The sequence below is a fragment of the Triticum aestivum genome, chromosome 2B (assembly GCF_018294505.1).
Source record: "Triticum aestivum cultivar Chinese Spring chromosome 2B, IWGSC CS RefSeq v2.1, whole genome shotgun sequence".
Classification (NCBI taxonomy): domain Eukaryota; kingdom Viridiplantae; phylum Streptophyta; class Magnoliopsida; order Poales; family Poaceae; genus Triticum; species Triticum aestivum.
This window is the reverse complement of record NC_057798.1, coordinates 649,728,069-649,750,829: the sequence shown is the minus strand read 5'-3', so window position 1 is coordinate 649,750,829 and position 22,761 is coordinate 649,728,069. Positions and strand designations below refer to the sequence as shown.

At 46.0% G+C, this 22,761-nt stretch overlaps 1 protein-coding gene across 2 annotated transcripts; it reads right to left on the bottom strand.

Moving 5' to 3' along the window:
• Window positions 1-13,552: 13,552 nt before the first annotated feature.
• Window positions 13,553-17,692, bottom strand: LOC123046496 (organic cation/carnitine transporter 7). Of its 2 annotated transcripts, XM_044469881.1 has the most exons (7): window positions 17,415-17,692; window positions 17,140-17,302; window positions 16,079-16,350; window positions 15,471-15,708; window positions 14,524-15,064; window positions 14,223-14,425; window positions 13,553-14,105 (listed from the first exon to the last, which is right to left on the bottom strand). In XM_044469881.1, the coding sequence occupies exons 2-7, from the start codon at window positions 17,188-17,190 to the stop codon at window positions 13,875-13,877; spliced, it is 1,536 nt and encodes a 511-aa protein (XP_044325816.1). In that variant the 5' UTR covers window positions 17,191-17,302; window positions 17,415-17,692; the 3' UTR covers window positions 13,553-13,874. The 2 variants fall into 2 exon arrangements, with proteins under 2 accessions (XP_044325816.1, XP_044325817.1); XM_044469882.1 differs by lacking the exons at window positions 17,140-17,302; window positions 17,415-17,692 and having other exon boundaries at window positions 16,075-16,350.
• Window positions 17,693-22,761: the final 5,069 nt, after the last annotated feature.

Sequence of the window (22,761 nt, the reverse complement as noted above, 5' to 3'; positions counted from 1 at the left end):
CTCTCTATACGTAGCGTCGACCAAACACGGAGATAAGAGAGGACACTCCTCTCTATTAGCTAGCTAACACAATATATGAAACTCCTAAATTAACCCTACAAAACCCCCAACCCCCCCCCTTCAGAAAAAACAAACCCAGCCCCTGAACTGCTGACGCGTGGAGGCCTTTTGGTCCCGGTTGGTGGCACCAACCGGGACAAATGGTCCCCCTGCCTGGGCAAGCCGCTACGGCCACGTGGATCCCTATCTGTACCGGTTCCCGATCGAACCGAGACTAATGGTCGGGGGCTTTAGCTACGACCTTTTAGTCCCAGTTCGTGAACCGGGACAAATGGCCCTCATGAACCGGTTCAAATGGCCCTTTTTATACTAGTGAGAGGTAAAGATTCATATATACGACGATGGTATTCGGACACCGGAAGTGTTTCGGGATGCACCGGGTAGCCATCGGGTCATCGAAAGGGGTTCCGCACCCCCCCCCCCCTCGACATGTATATGCGCTAAATGGGCCAAGGAAGGGACAAACAATCTCACATGGGGCTGGTACGCCCCTCTCCCTGGCCGGCCAGCCGTAGGAGGGGAAAGGGGGAGGGCTAGCCCCTCCTGCCTTCCCCTCTCATGGGAGAAAGGAAAGGGGGGCACCCTCCCCTGCCTTTTCCCCACTCCTATACATGGCAGGGGGGTGCCACATTGGGAGAGACCCCAAGTAGTATTCCCCCTACTTAGGCAGCCCCTTTGGCTGCTCCTCCCTCCCTCCCATCTAAATATATGTGGGAGGCGGGCGCCTCACACAACCGACAATTGCCTAGCCATGTGCGGCGCCCCTTCCACCATTTACACCCCGGGTCATATTTTCGTAGTGCTTAGGCGAAGCCCTACGGAGATTACTTCACCATCACCATCACCATGCCTTCGTGCTGTCGAAACTCACCCACTACCTCGCTATCTTGCTGGATCAAGAAGGCGAGGACATCACCGAGCAGGACTTGTGTTGAAGCGGAGGTGTCATACGTTCGGTACTTGATCGGTTGGATCGTGAAGAAAGTTGGACTACATTAACCGCGTTGTGAAACGCTTCCTCTTACGGTCTACGAGGGTACGTAGACACACTATTCCCCCTCGTTGCTATGCATCTCCATGGATAGATCTTGCGTGTGCGTAGATTTTTTTTGTTTTGTTTTCCATGCTACGTTCCCCAACAAATGTGTTGGCACATCATTGGCTCCACCACTCCATATATTGTAGTAGATAGAGTTAGGGAACTAAAAATGCAAATAAATCAATTAAATCAAGCAACCATAACCCTAGTAATGTGACAGAGAACTGACCACGCTTGTCAGCGAACTGACGAAGTTGACCAAGATATCTTGCTTATCCCACGAAACCATGGAGGTTGCAGTGCACCAGTGACTCGATGGTAGTTGTGGCGTCGGATTAGAGTGAGAGAAAGACATGCATGATTCTGATTTGGGGAATGCAAGAGCAAATGGTGTGCACTGCAAGATTTACCAACTCAACAAGCTTTGCTAACTTCCATCTAGTGGCTCCCATTTGCAAAAATCCATGTGGCATGGATCGATGGTCCTAGCTGGTTAGTTCCGCTGTCAGACACAACTCATTTATGAATCAGTGTGATTTTGTTACTCATGGGCCTCATAAGTGGTGTTTTTTTGTCAAAAGTAGTAGCAATTTGTGGTGGTTCTGAGCAGTTAACTTGAGAGTGAGGAAACTTTGTGCTTCAATTCAGGCTAGGTGGTGTGACTTAACCCACTATCAAAGCTGGAATATGAACCATGTGGGTGGTCAAACAGGTGGAGAAATTGGCTTTGGAACAAACAATAGTCGACATGATGTGCATGTGCGGCCATCTTGAGATAGTGAGCACAAGAATAGGAAGGGGTAAGATATGGCACAAGTATTCCTAAAATGGGGTAAAACAGTCCATTAAATTGGGTAATCCTTATAGAAAATGATAAAGAGGGATAAACTAATAAAGTAGAATTAACACAACTTTTTAAGCAATGCCACATATAGCATACACCAGAACAAAAAGGGGTAAAGTGGAATTAACATGCCTTTTTAATCAACACCAAATATAGGGTACACCATGACATGTGCACACTTATGTCACCACATATGTCCTTTATCGACATAAACATCGTCTCCCACTTATGAGTCCATCTTGGTTCAATTTAAATAAGCGTGGCATCGTCGATTTGACACACTGATTTTTTTGGGTCAGTGCGAGTCATTTTTACAGCTTTGTGTATTATACATGTTGGGGGGGGGGGGATAAAGACCATCGAAGCAGGGTCTTGGTGTGATTTTAGTCAAGATCCATCTTCTTCACTACGATAGTCATGGTTAATTATTTCTCTATGTGTTAGATAAATTTGGGTTTGCTGCTCTTGAGTTGCGATGATTCATTTTTAGCAAAAGAAAATGTCATTTTTTTTCTCCAATTTTAATTGCTAATTGTTTCATTTTATTAAATTACTGTTAGGGTACATGTTTGAATCAAAATTTGGTGTTCACAATTGGGTAAATGGTAAGAAATAAAATATGTCGTGTAAGACATGCATGGAGACCCTGCATTACCCTTACTTGTTACTCCTAGATCCCTAGTACTGGAGGCCCGACATGTGGAAGACATCCCCACATCTCTAGACCATGCCACGGCTATATCTCACACAATACAAAGCCCATACAACCCACAACTAGCCCACTCAAAAACCTAACCCCCATCCCCCATGACATATAAGTATATGCCACACCCACACCCCACTTCACTCATAGTCTCTAGCCGACAGGCTCCATTACTCCGATCACCCTCGTCGCCCTCTCCTCCCCCTTCTCCGGGTAACACCACCACCAGTGCACCATCTCACACTTTGGTCATCGCTCCACCACATGCCATGATCCCTAAGTTGTGTTGCGTATGGGAAAAAGGGTTCCCTGCCGTGGGGCTATGTGTATGGGTAAAGGGTAATTTTAAACTTCACGGGTATGGGAAGAAGAAGCTTTACCAGGTCAGGTAATTACTCATTTGCACAAAAGAGGCTTTACCCAGTCAGGTAATTATCCATTGCCATGTTGAAATGAAATCATCATGATGATGGAGGCATTGGAGGAGCTATAAGCAACTCCCTGAACAATGAACAAATGTGTGTGACGAGAAATTCAGGCTTTGCCTCGGATGAGTGACAAAACAGTAAACAGAGCAGGTTAAAAGAGGCAAAAAGAAAAATGTACCAAAAATATGCTCCTCAATATTTCTCCTTGCCATGCTACTCGTGTAAAATTCACCTTCGGCAGTGCTGCCCCCTTCGGCTTTGGCTTCGCCGGCAACTTCGTCCTCACCATCCTCTCCACACCTTGCTCCTTTTCCCTTGCAAAGCAATAGAGCAACCACCGTGAGCTTCCAGCTTCAACGCCCGATGTTGCCGCCACCATCATCGCAGCCGCCACTGAAAACCTAACCCTAGATGCGGGCGATACTGGGGGATTATGTGAGACTAAGGGAGGTGTGGGCCTCCTTTCTGGTTGAGTGGTACGATTTAAGCAACTCGTTTAACTGAAGGAGGGTGTGCGGCCAAATAGGTGGAAATGGCTTGCGAACGAAAAACTACTTGACCAGACTTGCCACATGTGCCCTGACATGCGGGGCGAACTTGCCAAAACATGCACACAAATAAAGAAACCATGGCACAAGTTCTTATAAAATGGGAAAACAAAGAAAACCTCATTGTGAAAAAGATATAAGAGCATCTACAATCATAGTTCCCTAATATGAGCCCATATACGACTGTGGACGCGTCTGAACACGCCTGCTAGCAGTGACCGCACAGTGCTCGTTTTTCGCTATCCACAACCGTAGTACCCATATGCCCTCACCAAATCCATACAATGTATACAACAATGTAAACAAAATAATGTAGATCAACATCCAACAAGAAATTTAGGGCATAGGTCATTAGACAGACTAAATCGAACCCAAAAGACATTGTTCACCGGATTCAAACAAAATAAACATAAACAGTGCAGAGAGGGCAAGAGGGCCCTTCCCTTGCGGTCACCTACACAGCGGTCCATCTCGTCCATGTACGCGTCCCCAGCGGCCGGGAGGATCTACATCGTTGTCGTCTGAGCTGGTGCTGTTGGTCTCTGATGCGGAGGAGATGTAGCCCACCAGTCGGAGGATGGCATAGGTCCGCTCCCGGGCATGGCATGGCACCTTTGGCTTGGTGCTCTCCTTCTCCCTCAGAAGGCGCTCAGAAGCCTCAAGCCTGAGGCGGAGCGCCTTCGCGTTCTTGCGCTGAAGGTGCCTCACGCCGGACTCGACCATGGTGAGCAAGCGCTGCATCACCTAGTGGAGGAGCGCCTCCCCCGGGTCCACGGGGACGAAGTGTGTGCGCTACCGGGACGGGGCGCCTTCGCCTCCGACTACGGCATGTGCATGCGCATGGGAGCCGCGGGCACGAGCACCCAGTGTTGCCCGGGCGGTGTTGGTGTCGAAGGAGAAGGGGAGACGCTTGCCCTGTTCCTGATTTGGAGCCATGGAGTGGACGGGCGACCGCGGGCCACATTTTGCTAGTGGGACCTGGAGGAGCTGGCGGCGGACACGATGGAGCTTGAACTCCCGCCGGTGTCCAGCCGCGAGCATTGGTTGGCCATGCGGAGCGCAAGCTCATCTTCGTCCGGCGCATCTCTGCTGGAGCCATCGTCGTCCTCCTTCACGAGGTCGTCGCAGTCCATGGGATTAGTCTCGCTGCCGGACTTGGCCATGGCAGATGAGGCAAAGAGATTTGGGGGACAACTAGTCATGAGTAGCCTTATGGCTGACTATGCTAGGCGTGCTTCCTTTAAATAAAGGGCCCTGAATTCCAACTTAAAAAAAAGTAGCACTAGAAAGTAGTAACTGATGCCATACCGTGTAGATTGTTATACGTGGAAAATAATGTTGTTAGACTTCATATTATAAAATGAAAAATATAAGTTAGGTAATTTAAACACTGAATTTGGTCTGCTGGATTTATTCATTTTCCATTTCCTTCTTCCCTTTCTTCCGGACTAGACTTGCCTACTTTCTCCCCATGCTTACATCCATGCTCCCACATACGTAGCTTGATTTGATTGAAACAAAATAATGTCCGGGCTCACCCCGTTAAAATCAAAAGATGATTAGATTAGAAAGAAAAAAGAAAAAAAACAGACATAAAATAAAATGGGAGCACAAATGGAAACATGAGAAGGGAGCAGGCGAGCCGAATCCCTTTCTTCCCGCTCTTGAAAATCTCTTGCCTTTTCGTGGCTGGGTGGCTTCCAGGAAGTTTCCTCCCCACTACCGTACATGGTGACAGTGCTATGTGCACACAGCTGTTACACTAAAGTACAAGTGTGCTGGTCTTTCTTTTCCTATGATTTTCCGTGATGTTATTCTAGTGGCCAATTTGAGAAGGTGGGCATGATTTCCATATGTCTTTTCCTTAGCCGTGTTAGGTTGCTTCCTGAAAAAACAATGCAAAAGGCTAGGTATGAGATAAGCATGTTGGACTCTCACGAAAAGAAACTGTAGTTGTGCATGAGGCATCCACTTCCAAACAAATATTTCAATAAAGAAAATCATTTTCTTTTCCCTCTAGGGCATACCTTCTCCCATCAAATCAACAAAGCAGCACTTACTTTTATCACTTGAAGCATACTTTATTTGATTAGTATATTTCTCGACTGGCCTGCAACACTTATGTTCGACAGGTGTCTGTGACGACTTGACCGATCCAAAGATGATCTGCCGGTTCAATCTCTCAGGGATGTACATAGGGTTAGAATATGTGTGGGTTCGTTCATAGGAATGAGTGTATGCACATATATATGTGTGCTTGTGTATGTAGTGTGCTGAAAAAAAGCTAGATGATCGAAATTACCAATTCAATAGGCCGGCCGGTTCAAGATAGGTTGTCATTTGACCTTGCCTATCGAAAGAACTCATCAGCCCCTCTTGGGAAAAAGAAAGGCAAAAAAGAACGGATCAGACCGGGCAAGTCTTTCTTTTTCCTGTCAACTAGTACTTCCAAGATAGTAACAGTTATTTTTTGCATGTTGCAAAGTTGGGACTTCTTTCCAGCAAAACACAAGTGGGGAACACGTTTCGTTAACTCAAGTACAACAGTTTTTCCTCGAAAGAATGGTCAGGTGGTACGGTAGTGCCATTATATTTAGAACACATAGCAGGTGTACAACCATACTACACGACCAATACTTTTTTTTTAGTTGATGAATAATATACTTTTTTGGAAACAAGTTTTTCATGACTTATGCTTCAAGGGGGAATAATAAAATAGATAGAGTACAACATTTTGCACAGGAAAGCAAAGATGCACATCTGGTTCTGGTGGCTTGGCTTGTTGGTGCGCGTGGCAAAATGGGCGGTTGGCGCTGTTGCCGGTTGACCTGCTCAGCGGCTGGCTCTCGTCGGCTACCGGCCAGTGGCGCCGGTGGGCCAGCATGACGGTGGACGGTAGCCTGCCGGTCATCGGCCAGCAGTAGCGGGCGGGGCCGGCCGGCCGGCCGGAGTAGCTAGCCGCATGCCCTGCCTGGTCGGCCAGGCAGCCGTCTCCGGCACGGCAGGCAGGGGCGAGGACCCGCCACTCCGCGTCGTCCCAGGATGAAGAGTCGTCTGATCTGGCCCGCCCGTGGCGACACCACGGGACACGTGCGGCCCCGCGCGTGCGTGCGACGCGGTCCGTGGCTCCTCCTCGTGGGCTGTGGCTGACCTGAGCTGACAGGTCAGCCGTCACGCGCGGCCGGTTCAGGCAGCAGGATCACGGGCCGGTCAGCCGGCTCCGGTCGTTTGTGAAACCAGCAGTGGTTTCAGATTCGCCAATGCGCAGTAGTTCTGTGCTTGTGGGGCCAGCGACGTCAATGGACGAGGACGTCCAGCTGTGCCTGATTCAGACATACTCCCGTACACATGCTGTGGTAGTAAAATTCATCTGATCATCTCCATTCCAAAAAGTGGATTATCTGATCATCTTGATCTAGCGAAGAGAAAAAACGGTAAAGAAAGGAAACAGTAGCAGCTCCTGCGGATCCTTACAGCATCTACAGCCGGACTCTCAACCGCCCGCGGACACACCGGACGCGTCCGCGGGTACTGACCGGGCACCCCTCAAATGTTGTGCCGTATATTTACATATCATAAATTTCGATCTTTAAATCCATGCAATCCGTGCACGTCGATCATACAGGACAAGATGTCTGAATGCCAAAGTTCGAAACAAATCAAAGCAAATTCATAGTTCAACAAACCGGGCATGACAAAATTGATTTGTCCGAACGTGACGGATGGCCTCGGATCACTGGTCGGAGGCCTGCTCCAGGCGGAATGCGTCCTGCTCGTCCTACTCTGCCTACATCCGAGCAGCCTCCTCCGCCTGCAGCCGGGCTGCCTGCGCCGCCTACATCCGGGCCGCCTGCTCCGCCTGCATTCGGGCCGCAGCCGCCCTCGCCGCCTCGTAGTCTCTACAGTCGTTGATCCCCTTCTTCTTGTCAGCAAGCCACTTCCTCGCATGCTCATCTAAGAGAGTCTCGCCCGCCAACATGATCATCACATCTTCCGCGTCCAGTGCGAGTTGCAACTCTCCTTCTCAAGCTACATGTCAGCCAAAATGTCTTGGCCTTCTCGAGCTCCCATTTGATTGTCGCTTGTTGCTTCTCCAACTCGATCTTCTCCCTCTCAACTTCCATCTTCTTCTCCATCCTCTTCCGGTCCCACTTCGTCATTTCCTTTTGCGCATCCAACATGAGCTTGTACCTCTCCTCCTTATTCTTCCTCACCAAAAAATGCACGCCTATGTGGACGACATTTTGGTAGCCGCGGCATCACGGGCGACACGTGCCTTCTCCCACTTGTTTCCCATGACTTGGCGGTTGTCCTTTGACACGGTGGCTTTTCCATTCTTCACGACAACATCGTCGTCTTCATTTTTCAACCCAATTGATTGGTTGGAGCTTGAGCCATCATTCCTCTTCTTGCCGGATTTGAGGTCGGCCACAACTTGGTTCCACTTCGGCTTGCCATTCAATATGACCCAACAATGGCTAAAAGCAAATGGCTCAAGCGGGGATCCGGGCGCAGCGGAGGAGACATCTGCTCCACCACGTCCAAACCTCCCTACAATGCCGCCACCTCCCTCTCTCGCTGCCGGAGTCGCCGCAAGTTGCGGACGACGTTCTCCGTCTTGCAAGTCACCGCCGACGGATGAGGCAGACTGTGTCTCCGTCGCGGCGGTGTGGATCGGACTGGACGACATCTTCGGCGGTGGATAGGGGCCGGAGGTGAGGATTGGAAGCAAGGGTGGAGGACGGCGAGGGTCCAGGCACAGGAATGGTTGGAGGGCGACGGGAGGAGGAATGGTTTGGTGGATTTGGTGCAATTTGGGGTGGGGTCGGGCTATCGGGTCCGACGTGGCGGGCGTGCCCGGGCGCACCCGTAGCTGCCCCATTTTTGGGCTGGATGTGGGGGGTGCCGGTCAGCCCGGGCGTTTGAGGGTCATTTGAGAGGCCCATCTAGGTCAAAAAATCGTGACGAGACAGTGACCGGGCAGCCCGCCTGGGCATATGAGGCGGGTTTGAGAGGTCCGGCTATAGACGCTCTTAAATCATTCGCATACTCTCAACTGTATTGTCTGCAAGCATATTGCCATCCAAGGTCGTTCCGCATTGGTCCGTGGATCAGTCCATTTTACCGCAAAACCAGAAGCAAACTAGAGCACTTTGCGGGAGTCCGGACTGTCGCCGTGTATGACTCTGACACCCCCGGCCAAGCAAAACCCACCCGTACCCCACATCTCCGTCCATTTCCTCTTTCTCTGCATCTGCTTCCTCCATCCCCGATGATGCCTCTCTACAGCCCAGCCACCCATCAAGCTCTTCCCGGTCCTCCATGACATACTCCGCTCCACCCGGTCGCCACATTGTTTTGCCTGCGCCGTTAGTCCACACATCTCGCTCGTCCGCCGCGCATGTACCATCTGCTCCTGCGGGGTCACCACGCCTGGTGTTTGGTGAAATGCCTGTGCTAATTTTTTGTCCCTCTTTGAAGCAATGGATTGGAACATGGAGTACGTGTATGAGCACTAGTTGAGTCGTCTGACGAGGAGGATTATGTGGATGAAACAACGATGATGCAGGCGGTCCTTGCAGATGCAAAGTGTGCGGAAGAGCAAGTTCTCAATTTCCATGGATCGATCAAGGGTCATTGAATGCTGAATCAAAGCAGAGCACATAGGAATTTGACATTGATGAATGACAACTTTGTCCCCAATGTCCTATTTGTGGACAATTTTCGTCGGCGCTTTCAGATGTGAAAAAATATTTTCTATCACCTCTATAATGGCGTTCAGTTCTATGATGACTACATTTTGAAGAAAGATGTCATAGGAAGGATTGGATTCTATGTTTACCAGAAGGGCACTGCTGCATTAAGGATGTTTGCATATGGCATGGCCGCAGATTCGTGGGATGAGTACGTCTGAATGTCTAAGAGCACATGTGAATACGCGATGGTCGGATTTGATATTGCTACTGCAGTGTTTGAGGTGTTTGGACCTTTGTACTTGAGAGAACCAACTGTCGTGGACACCGAAAGGATCTTGGCAATGTCTGAAGCAAGACGGTGGTCAGGTTTGCTCAGATCTCTTGATTGCATGCACTAGAGTTGGAAGAGTTGCCTAAAATCTCTACAAGGGCAATATCAAGGTCATGTTAAGAAGCCCACAATTATTCATGAATCATTTACATCGCCAGACCTCTGGATTTGGCATGCATGGGTCCCATAATGACATCAATGTGCTACATCATTCTCCATTGTTTGCTAGGTTGACTAAAGGACAAGCTCATCCTTACAACTATATTGTCAGCGGGTATTCGTACAACATGGGCTACTGTCTGGTCAATGGTATCTATCCTCCATAGGCTACCTTTGTCATGATCATCTCTATGCCAGTTGGTCAAAAAAACTCACTTTGCCCAAAGACAAGAAGGAGCTAGAAAGAATGTGGAGATGACATTTGGAGTGCAAAAGGCCGTTGTGTAGTTATTCCTAGATCTTCTAAATAATGAGATCCATAGACCTTGTGGGAGGTGACGATATGTTGTGTGATCATGTAGAACATGATCGTGGAGGATGAGGGTGAAGATCTGCCGGAGGTCCGGAATTTGAGAACATGGGTGATCCTATCCAACTTTCATATCAGAATCCGGCCACGTTTAATGAGTTTGTTCAAATGCATCAACAAATTTGGCATCGAGCAACTCGTGCGCATCTGAAAGAAGATTTGGTTGAGCATCTGTGGGCTATTAAAGGCGATAACTAGAACATATGTGCGAGTTAATTTCAAATTTAAACTATTCTATTTGAAAACTCAGTTGGATTATTGTAATACTTAAATTAGAAGTACTGTTGCAATTGAATATTTTTCCCTCATTGAAGATTTGATATGTTATTATTTTAAGCTGATGGACTTGGAGGAAAATAGAGCCAGGCGTTTAGAGGACAGGATAGGAGGGCCGGCTCCCGTATCACTATTTGCGGACCAGTCTACGTAAAAATAAAATGTTCATTTTGAAGGCCAGCGTTGGAGAGTCCTTAGAGAACAAAAGAGTTACAGTAGCCCGAAAGGTGGCCCTTTATTTTCTTCTCTCTTATTCTTCTGCATGGCCTTAGGCCAACTCTACCTCGCTGACGCATTTGATCCACACGTGTTCATTTTTGGTTGAAACGGACAAAAAAGTCGGCCAACGCACCTTCGCAAACGGACAGGCGTCTGTTTTTCTGTCCACCGCGACCCATTTTTGGCCCAAATTTGGGCCAGGTTTGTATTGGCACGGATAAGGCACGGACGCACACGACACCCATTCTCCCCCCTCCACACTCGACTACCCCGACGTCGACACCCTCGCCTCCGCCACCCACTTCAAACAGCTTGAACACCACTCAGGTCATCACTGCATCCACCCACTTCCCCACTGCCATGCCGCATCCACCGAGGCCCACCTCCTCGCCACCGTCGAAGCACGAATTGGCAATGTCCTTCACCACCATTGGCACTACCCCTCGCCTCCACGGTCACAGTCGGCGATGCGGACTTGGACAGACCTGCTGTCGGTACTGGGAGAGGACGGTGTCCTTCTCCGTCCGCTACTCCACCACGCCCACAAGGTTCAATGCCCAGAAGGTGTTCACCCGATTGCCCACAAGGTGCCATGGACATCGAGATGAGTTCTTTTACAATAATGTTATATGTTCGTCGGATGATTGATCGTCCGACAATAAGGAGCTCTTAGTTGCTACTTTGGTCGTCAATCATCATATTTCTAGGCAGCGAGGTTTAGGGGGTCGATCCCAGGACATGCTTCGGCGTTGAATCGCAACAGAGAGAGCGGCCATTTCCTAGTCTTTAGCGATTTTTCAGTGCATGTCCCCACTCTGGAATCCCAAGCTTTTCTAGCGTCGTTTCCGGATGGCGAGACATGTGTTTAACCATATTCGGGAGGGAGTAGTGGCGTATGATGATTACTTTAGATGCAAGCTTGATGCCCTGGGAAAGGTTGGCTTCTCCTCTTATCAGAAATGTACTGCAATTATTCGGATGCTTGCATCGGAATTTCTGGTGGCCTTGTGGATGAGTATGCCCGCATGAGTCAATCCACATGCCTTGCATCATTGTACCAGTTTGCCAAAATGTGGTTGCAGTGTTCGGATCGGAGTACTTGAGAGAACCAAATGTTGTGCATACAACCCGGTTGTTGGCAATCAATGAATTGAGAGCCTTTTCAGGAATTCTTGGTAGTATAGATTGTATTGCACTAAAAATGGAAGACCTGTCCATTTGCTTGACAGGGGCAATATAAAGGGCATGGTAAAGCTTGCACCGTCATACTTGAAGTGGTGGCATCACAAAATCTCTGGATTTGGCACTTCTTTTTCACCATGGCATGTTTACACAATACTTCTTTTTCGATTTGGCAGATGCTACGGCCAAGGATCATGCACGTCCGGCCGGCCGTGGATCATCTCTGAGGATCACGCCCGCTGAACAGCTCGCGGTCACGGATAAGCTTAGCTGAATCAAAAGGCAATCCAACCAAACCAACCAAAGCAAAACGAACAAACACGCCGCACTGCAGGTAGTGCTCCGGACGCACGCACGCACACTAGGACATTGACTCTCCCAGGCTCCCTGAAGAAGCAATGGCGTCGCCACCATGGCACCACCACGGAGGATACGCGCGCGACCAGGTGATCCATCGAGTTCAAGTGCGTTGTACTATGATTGTTCGCCCGGGGAAGTGGAGCCAGACAGCCAGTAGGTAAGCCAGCATGTCAACTTATTCAGTCGCATGATGACACGTCGCCCTGATGAAAAGGAATCCCATGTACTAGCATGGATAAACAACGAAATGTGGATGGGATTAACTAGGCGACCGGGAGCTGAGTTGATCAGATTAACTATAACAAGGCCATGGCCGCTGGGCACCTAGTTTAATTTAATTTAATTTAATTTATGCAAAGCATCATGAGCCGCGCCCGCGATCTCTGACTGTTTTTTCTTTTTTATACAAGTACATTATCTTTCGAGAAAGACTGTTCACATGATTGGTAGCAAGACTTTTATCAACAGATTTAAAACTCCCAGCAGAGACATTTGCACCAAGCTGGTGCACGTAGTGTGTCCAAGTGAACTTGAGTTTCTTTTTGGGCAATACAGCATAACCCCTTATCATCCAAGTAAACTAATCACTAGCTATACACTGATGGTGCTTCATCACAGTCGTCCGGTCAAGAGAGAGACCAACAACTCCACAAAGCAATGACTTGACCTTGGACTTTGAGGCAGGGTCACCAGCTCTAGTCTTCTGCTCCCAAACAAACTCGAACTAGTATTACCCAAAACCATATACAGGAGAGCTATCAACACATATCATGTTGCTTGCTTGCGTCCCTCCCTCGCCCAAGTGAACAGCCAATCAGCAGAGCCATGGGCGTCATCGCTCACTTGGAACAGCCAGTGGCACTTTCCAGTTTCCACCCGGGTAAAAGCATTCAGCAAGGAAATAAGCACCACGGAAAGCGATCACTTCAACATCAAACTTCAGTGGAAGGTGGAAAAATCGCCGCGGAAACGTCTTGTCCGGCAGGCAGAGCTATCGTCCTGGTACTCTAGTTGAAAGCAGCAGCCCTGCAGAGGCTGGAGTCTAGCATCAGAAAATGTGCTGCCTACTGATGTGCCCTGGTCATTATTATTTTTAATTTTTTTTTGGTTCGCTGTACTGTACTTGGTTCTTTGCTCAGCACTGGAAGCATTGTGGTTCTGAAACATTCTACTGCTTGCAGCGTTGATTGATCAGCGTAAACAGAACAACAGTGCAAAACTGCATATTAAGTAACTGTCAATTCTGTTTGTTATTTTGGCACGAGTTTTTTGTGGATCCCAGAAAGAAACAGCTTGAAAAGGTTCAGTTGTACGAAATGAATTACTAGGTCCCGCGATTTCTTACCATCAAGCTGGTTAAAACCCAGATTCTGCCCAACTGGCATATTTCCTTATTCCAACGATTATCATTCCAAAGTCCAAAGTATAGGTTACAAAACAGAACCGACCACAGTTTGACCCAACTATTCTTATACTCTGCAACCCCCTCTGCACCACCGCCGACAAGTGGATGGGGATCATTCCTAGGGGAAAGGATTCCCCGGTATCTAAGATCACTATAATCAATATCGGTATCATGTTGGAAAAAAAAAGTTCGATAATATGCCGCCACTGCTCTCAAGACACAAAAAAATTGGTGCTATGGTATAACCCGCCGCATCAATGCATATCGGCCTCGGTGTCGTTCAGCCTACAGCCTTTCGTCTCAAAAGGGAAGAACATGACGGCCACCCCCGAGAGGAAAACCACGAGCTCGAAGAGGAGGATCGCGGTCGTCTGATGGCAGTTGTGCACCAGAGCAACAGCGACGAGAGGGCACAGAATGCCGCCGATCCTGCCCACCGAGCTGGCGACGCCGATGCCTGTTGTCCTCACAGAGGTTGGGTAGATCTGGAAATGATGAAGCGAAGATGTGAATACTCTACTGTTCAATTTTAACACCTGACAAGAGGGTTCAGCCTTGCTTTCAAGACTGGCCGTCGAAAAGAGGAGTAGAACAGAACTAACCTCAGGAGCGTATATGTATACGATTGTGAAGCTCGCAGAAATGCAGAGCCGGGCACCGAATAATGAGATTCTTGTCAGTATTTCAGTGCGGGAAAACACTAGCGGGAATAAAAAGACACAGCTAGTGAAGAGCATCGAAGCCATTGAAAGCCTTCGCCCAATTCTATCCACGATCATGATGGACACGAATGACCCTGGAATCTCTGTTTCAAGAAAACATGGAAGAATCGGTCACCAAAGTAAGATTGTATGCACTGGAAAGTGATTAACATACAGATATTGTGTAAGAGTGAGAACAGACCTGCAAAGCTAGAAATAAACACGTTTTTGTACAGGCTCGAGTTGTTCGAGTGTACAGATTCAACCTCCTGTTCTGCACATATCCTATTTCCGTTACTTAACTCCGATGTCAACAGAACAATACCATAATACGAAAATGCATTCCCAAAGAAAGCCATCCACAGAAGCAGAGTTGCTCTGAGCAATTTTGGTGACAACAGCTTAGAAACAGACTTGAAACCTCCAAAATCGGAACCTTCGTCTTCCTTGATGTTGTCGTTTTCTTCTTCTTTAGCAGCTTTAGCAGTAGCAGCCAGAAGCGTTGCAGACTCGGAAACTTCATCTAGCTCAATGTTCTTGTCGGAAACAAGCTTACCCGAAGGGAGTTGTGCACCGTTTAACCTTGCCATTTTCTCCAGTACATCCACAGCCTCCATTGTTCTGCCTTTCATGCAGAGGAACCTTGGCGACTCTGGTGTGATAGCATAAAACAAAAGCAGCAGGAGAGACGGAACAGATGATAATGCTAGCAACCACCTCCAGCCAAACTTGGGCATAACTACCTGCCATCACCATGACCAAAATTAGACACAAGAACAACATGGTGAAGTAATCCAAGTCAAACATGTCCGATTTCACCACCAGAATATATGCCTCTCTGAACTAAAAACTGCCTACGCAGAACAGGATACATTGTCAAATTTTAGATGTTCTAATCCACGTATCCATGTGCAGATACAGAGGGACCAGACAGGTACTTGTCAGTATTGTTTCAGAAATGTTTCAAGGGATTGACAAGCATAACCAAGTGTCAAAGACTCTGGGCAATCTGCATTTTCTGACCTTTTATGCCCTTTTGATAGAAGTTACTTTCCAAAGTGATGTTTATCATGTATGTTGTTTACTGCCGGTATACATTAGCACTAGTCATAACGCCAGTTTCTGAACATGGAATGAGAAAAATTATACCCATGCAAGTGAAGCCTCAAAGATGGTACCGACAGTCCAAAATGCTGAGAGTACCACCATCCAAGTTCCTCTACTTGGAGCAGGAACAAATTCCAAGAACCAAGATCCAAGAACAGGTCCTCCTCCCAAGCCAATACCAACTAAAAATCGTAGAGCCATTAAAGCTACATAGTTTGGAGAAAAGGCACTCATGAATCCAGCTCCACTCGTCATAATGGCAGTAAAGAGAAACCCTTTCCTATAAAATTCAAACACAACAGAATATAAGAGCTTGTATGAGCTAAACAAGAAGAGTAAAAAAAATCAGGTAAGGTTTATGCATTAAACTTAAATAGGCATTCCCTACTTTTCACACATGCAACTATTCAAGGATCTATGATGAAAACAGTTTGGAGATTAATTTTCAAAGTGGCATAAAAAATAAAATTTTGGGTATTAACATCAGAGCTTTGCCATTTCTGAAGCAGTTACTGTTGGTAACCATAAGCAGTATCTGCGAGTGGAAACCAGGATAGATTGCAACATTATGCTAGATATCACCAAGAGGGAGATGGTCATGTGTAATTTGTGCGACAAAGTTGCATGAAAGAAGTAATGAATAGACCTGCCTCCTTCCATAGTTATCTGAGACCACACCCCAAGAGTAAGCTCCTATTAGCATTCCAACGAAAACAACACTTGTAATCATGCTTTCCTGGTGAGCAGTAAGATTCCATTCTAACTGAACGGATGGACCAACAAATGATAGCAGCATCATCTCCATTGCTTCTGCGATTAAGCCTATCCCAGCATAGGAGAGAATCAATATTTGGTACTTCCCAAAACCTGAAGATATAAGGGCGTCATCCACAGTATATGTGGCTGATTGTTCGTCCTCCATCTGGAAAATAGATATCATACTTGTTATTCATATAGCATCAGTCAGCAGAGTAAATCTACAGATCTTATATCTAAGTCCAAGGCTGAAAATAAAAATTGGTGCACTTATTTTAGGGGCTTTATTAGGCGGGTTTAATAAACATTTGTATTTTCTATTCCCTCGATTTATATGCAAAATCTAACATGAGACGAGAAAAAAAAAGACATGTCTGAAAAATTGTAAGAAAAGGACAGGCAATACAAAAAAGGACAGCCACACTTTTCTTGCCCCACTCCATTAACTGATGAACTCATGCATGATGCATCATGTGTTAGGCATCAATGCGTTGGATATCAGATAGATGATACTAGATCCAAAAGCAGTGCAGGCACACTTCCTACTAATGTCCAAGCAACTTAGTCGTTAATACACACACACAAACAGGATGTCTGCACGCATCATGAGAGTTGGGATCGATGCGTCGGACATTAGATAGATCATAGATCCAAAAGCATTGCAAGCGCACTTTCTACTGCCGAAGCAACTTAAGCATGAATACATACACAAGCAGGATGGCAGCAAGAACAGACCCACCAACCAATCCACCAACTGCGACCAAACAAGCACATGATAATTCAGAACAAGAACCAAAGCAAAGTCTAGAGAGCATCAATGGTAATAGCGACGAGAAGCATTCGGCGCATCGCATTGTCACAATCTGTTTACGTGCTTTGCGCGTTCCTGAAGCAAACGGTCAACTCGCGACCGACACCGGCTGAATCTGAAGAAATGGGGGTCGTGGATCCTCACCATTTCGATCGAGAGCTTGCCGGCCGGATCAGAGGGTGGCTTGGATAGCATTGATCCTCAGCAAGCTGGGAGCATCAAGCTCGGCCCTCGCCTAGCGCCTGGCGACAGAGTGCCTGCCCGCCTGACCAATTTCGTCGGATGCGTCGTCAGGCACGGCCTTGTCCTGAGAGATCCAAAAACAAGAAACGGGGACACGCACGTACGGATCACGCCACGAGGCCACAGAATACGAGAACGGGAGCTTGGCGAGGAGAAGAAGAGAAGAGGGACCAAACCGGAGGGAGGGAGGGAGGAGTGCGTTTCTTGGATCTGCACCGACGCAAGAAGCGCGTGATCCGGCGGGCGGGGGCGCGGGCAGCGGTGGGGTAGGGTGGATCGGCCGGGCGGGGACGGAAATGGGCGAGGAGGGATCGGAATGAAATCCTGGCGCCGGTTTAGGAATCGGCGAGAGTCTTGTCTGGTGATTTGTCTCCTCCGACGTTGTGGGATGGATGGCGGGTCTGGGTCGTAGGTTGGCAGCGGTGGCCCCTGCGGTGTGGGGATGGGATGGGGAGGGCAAGGAAAGGGAAGGAGATGCGAAGATGCGCGATGGAGCCCGCGGTATGACCGGACCGGGGAGCTTGGAAACGTGCCCGCAGTCAACGCCGGGGTACAGTGCGCGGCACATGGGCGTGTGATGACTTTGGCTTTGCGTTCTGCCACGGCGTCGTCGGCGAGGTACGGCTCCGTGAGAGCTACCGGGCGGCTGGGGCTGACCGTGTCCGGGGACGAAGGTTCGGCGCGCGAATTTGACTTGATCTGTGCGTTGCGTTCGTGTGTACCCCTCCTACTCGTCGGCAGGGATATACAGCCTGTTTGGTAAACAGTTGGGCAGGGGAAAGAGAGTTTGCATGAGGGTGCTTATAGAGGGATTAGTCATGGGAAGTAGATTTTACTCTCATTCTCTTGTTTGGCATATGGTGGGAATTAACATGGGATAAAATTCTGCTCACGAATTAACAGGGTATCCTTTGGGAAGAAATAGGTGGAAATTGGTTTCCTCAACTCTCATTCCTCTTTCCACTTAAACTTCCATTCCCCCTAATCAAATAGTGCATTTTTAGTCTCGTCACCCCTCAACTCCCATTCCCCATCTCTAATTCCTCCGAACCAAACACGCTGTTAGTTTGGATCGTGTCCTCACTGGTTTGCCTGGGCAAAACAGTTGCCTGGACATCTCAGCAAAAATGCCTGGCCAGGCACGTCCATGTCACTGACCAAACACACCAAGGCAGGTTCCAGGCAAGCTCCAGGCCAGGCAGATTGAAACGTGGACATGAACCAAACTGACCCATAGTTAGTTGAGTGTCTGTATGTTGCCATGGAAGAAATATTTTTCTGAAATCAAAAAAATACATCAATCAACAAGTCTGACTGTGTTTGTGAACATAGTATTATTTTCTTCAACGTACTTGCATGCTGCCACGGCGTCGTCGGCAAGGTACACCGTGAGAGCTACCGGGTGGCTGACCGTGTCCGGGAATGAAGGTGCGGCGCGGGAATTTGACTTGATCTGTGTGTTGCGTGAAAAAAAAATTCAAAATAAACCTTAAACTTATAAACCAAAGATAGATTGAACCCCGAACTTTGAATTCTGAAAATTAACACTCTCAACTTGTCAATTCTGGTCTATCTCAGACCCTCGACCTGGTTGGCACACTGGGAATACTCAATCCCGGCCGGGATAACCTGCTATTCTGACATGCCGCGAATCCTCTTGAAAGAGAGGGGTGCCCTCGGGAACGCGGACACAGGTGGTGCATGGCTGTCGCCAGCTCGTGCCGTAAGGTGTTGGGTTAAGTCTCGCAACGAGCGCAACCCTCGTGTTTAGTTGCCACTATGAGTTTGGAACCCTGAACAGACCACCGGTGTTAAGCCGGAGGAAGGAGAGGATGAGGCCAAGTCATCATGCCCCTTATGCCCTGGGCGACACACGTGCTACAATGGGCGGGACAAAGGGTCGCGATCTCGCGAGGGTGAGCTAACTCCAAAAACCCGTCCTCAGTTGGGATTCAAATTAGGGAAAGGATCCTTTCTTCTATTGATTTGATAGAAATTCGTTTTTCTTTTCCTGTCTGTAGGATTTTGATTTTCGATGAATGAGCCTTTTGTAATGCTTTTATCTCTATTCTATGTCGCAGGCGCCTATCCAGTCTATAAACAAATACTAATGAGAAAATGAAAACTATACTAAACTAAAGAAAACATAGGATAGAGATCCTAAAATATAAAAAAGGGCATATTAGGGCTATACGGATTCGAACCGTAGACCTTCTCGCGTATTTGGTATATGGATATTATACGTATCAATGACCTGGTCAACCCTCTTAATTAATCATTAGACGAAATTAAGAAACATGAAAGGGTTGATAAATGATCAAGAAAAAACTTTTCTATTTTCATTCTGAAATGTTCTTTTTATTATAATAAAGAGTAGGTGAATCAACTTACTAATTAAAAAAATTAGTAGAACTTCCTCTTTGGAATAGAAATTGGCTATTTCTACATAGGGAAAGTCGTGTGCAATGAAAAATGCAAGCACGATTTGGGGAGGGATTTTTCTCTAATGTTTGTTATGGTAAAACTTCGTTTAAAACGATGTGGTAGAAAGCAACGTGCGACTTGAAGGACATGATCGATTGTGGATTTTGCTATCCATCATTTTCCATAGTAATGAAAATGCTCTTGGCTCGACATAGCCTGTTCTATTTGTTCTGAACCAAATCTGCGCTGGGTTTAAGTAACATAGTACACGATGGAGCTCGAGAGGACAGAATTTTTTTTATCAAGGGAAAGAATCCAGGGTTAGTGAAAACTAATAAATTAGGCCAACCTTGTCAGTCTATCCTTAATATAGAAATAAATTGAAAGGTTAAAATAAGAAGAAAGTCCAATAAAAGTATATCAGAATCAATCCCTCTTATTAGATTTCTATAGAAGAGATAAATGCTTTATCGAAGGAAATAAGAAAAAAGGGTATGTTGCTACTCTTTTGAAAGAAAAAAAATAAGAATTCCCGAAGTAATGTCTAAACTCAAGGATTTCACAAATCAAAGATGAAGGATTCCAGAACAAGTAAACACTTTTCGCCCATGAACAGTTTGTGTCAATGGATTCGTTTGATCAAAAACTTGAGATAACGGGTATGTGCCAAAAAAGGTCTCATAAGTAGTTATTAATAAAATTAAAGTTGAAGTTGGAGTTACCAAAGTTTGGGGAGTCAGTTTCAATTGACGTATGAATACTCTACGAATAGTTTTTTGAACTGCATGTTGTAAAGGACCAAGAGCCAATCCGAATTGATCTTGTAACAGATCTACAACCGAACGAATATGTTTATTTTTCAAGTGATTCATATCGTCATCGTCAAGTATACCCGTTCCAAATTTCATTCCAATCAAATGATCCGTAGCGGCCAATACATCTCGTGGTAACAAGAATGTATTGTTCTGAGGTATATCAGGATTAAGTCTCCGATTCATATTATGCTGCAGTTATAATTGATCAAAAAGGCAATCCAAAAGGAACTCGAGTTTTTGGCGCGATTGCCGAGGAATTGAGAGAATTGAATTTTACCAAAATAGTTTCATTAGCTCCTGAAGTATTATAAATACTAGTAGGCGAAATTGAGATCAAAGAATTAATTTAGTAGATTGTCTTTTACGTATATGTTTTAAAATCCAAAATGAAAAAAAAGAAAACATGTTGATTATAGAAAAATTAGGAGGAACCTAGAATTAGAGTCTTATGGGCAAGGACACTATTGCTGATTTACTAACCTCTATAAGAAATGCGGACATGAATAAAAAAGGAACAGTTCAAGTAGTATCTACAAATATTACCGAAAACATTGTTAAAATACTTCTACGAGAGGGTTTTATTGAAAGTGTTCGGAAACATCAGGAACATAACAGATATTTCTTGGTTTCAACTTTGCGACATCAAAAGAGAAAGACTAGAAAAGGAATATATAGAACAAGAACCTTTTTAAAGCGTATCAGCCGACCCGGCTTACGAATTTATACCAACTATCAAGGAATTCCTAAAGTTTTGGGTGGAATGGGAATTGCTATTCTAAAACTTAGGTAATTTATAGTCATTAGGATTTTAGTTCTATATGAAGTAAGGACTATTGGATAATTTCTTATAAACATAGGTTTTCATTGGAATTCACTCAATCAGTTAATTATGGAACTGGATCAAGAGAGCTGTTTCATCTTTGTTTTAAAGAAATATAAAAATTAATTATGAATAGAATGTAAAATGATTCAACTTTTTTATTTATTTTTATAAATATCTTTATTTAGGTAATAAAATAACTTCGCTGCCTAGTTATTTTATTAACTTTTTGAATTTAACCAACTAAACCCATTCTTAATTTTTAATTATTTCAATGAGATAAATTTTTGAAAAAATTAAGAATTTCAGTATTTTTTCCTATTTTTTTATTTATTCTTTCAGAAAGAGATAAGAATTGGTTTGGTGAATCGGAAAGCGCTTTTTCTTATTCTAGCAGACGGAATTACTTTGGTCTAATTTAGGCCTTTCAAATCTATTTTATTTTATCTAATTCTATCTACGCCCCAGGGGCTAGGAACAAAATAGTCCTTTCCTTTTTCTGATCATAGAGAAATCTATTTCTATATATTAGTATTAGTTAGTAGTACTATTAGTTACCGATCCCGACTCTGTGAGTTCTTTCTTCCGTGATGAACTGTCGGCACCAGTCCTACATTTTTTTCTCCGTGGACCGAGGAGAAAGGGGGCTCAGCAGGAAGAGGATTGTACCATGAGAGAAGCACAGAGGTCAACCCGCTTCAAATATGAAACATGGATTCTGGCAATGCAACGGAGTTGGGTCCTCATATCGATCCGAATGAATCAGTCTTTCTACAGAGGTCAATCTTTGCCTATTAGGCAAGAGGATAACAAGTTCTAAATTCTGTCTCGGTAGGACATGGATTTCTATTACTATGAAATTCATAAATGAAAATGAAGTAGTTAATGGGAGGGCTACCGTTATCCTTTTTCTTGTATGTGTTCCTAAGAGAAGTAATTTGTCCTCATGTTTCGAGGTCTCAAGAAAAGGGCGTGGAAACAGATAGAAACTCTTGAATGGAAATTGAAAAGAAATGTAGCCCTTGTTCCTTCGAAAATGGTAAGATCTTTGGTGCAAGAAGAAGGGGCGACCCATATCATCTTGACTTGGTTCTGCTTCCCCTCTTTTTTTAAGAATACCGAGTCGGGTTCTTCTCCTACCAGTATGGAATAGAACATGCTGAACAAGATCTCCTTCATGGAAACCTGCTCGATTTAGATCGGGAAAATTGTACAGATTTTATGAAACCATGTGCGATGGCTCGAATCCATAGTCAATCCTACTTTCGATAGGACCAGTTGACACTTGAATCAAATTTTTCCCATTATTTGACTATCCATAATAGTGCGGAAAGAAAGCCCGGAGGAAGAGTGGCCTTGAGTTTATCGCCCCTTTGCCTTAGGATTCGTTAATTATCTTTCTCGATGGGACGGGGAAGGGATATAACTCAGTGGTAGAGTGTCACCTTGACGTGGTGGAAGTCA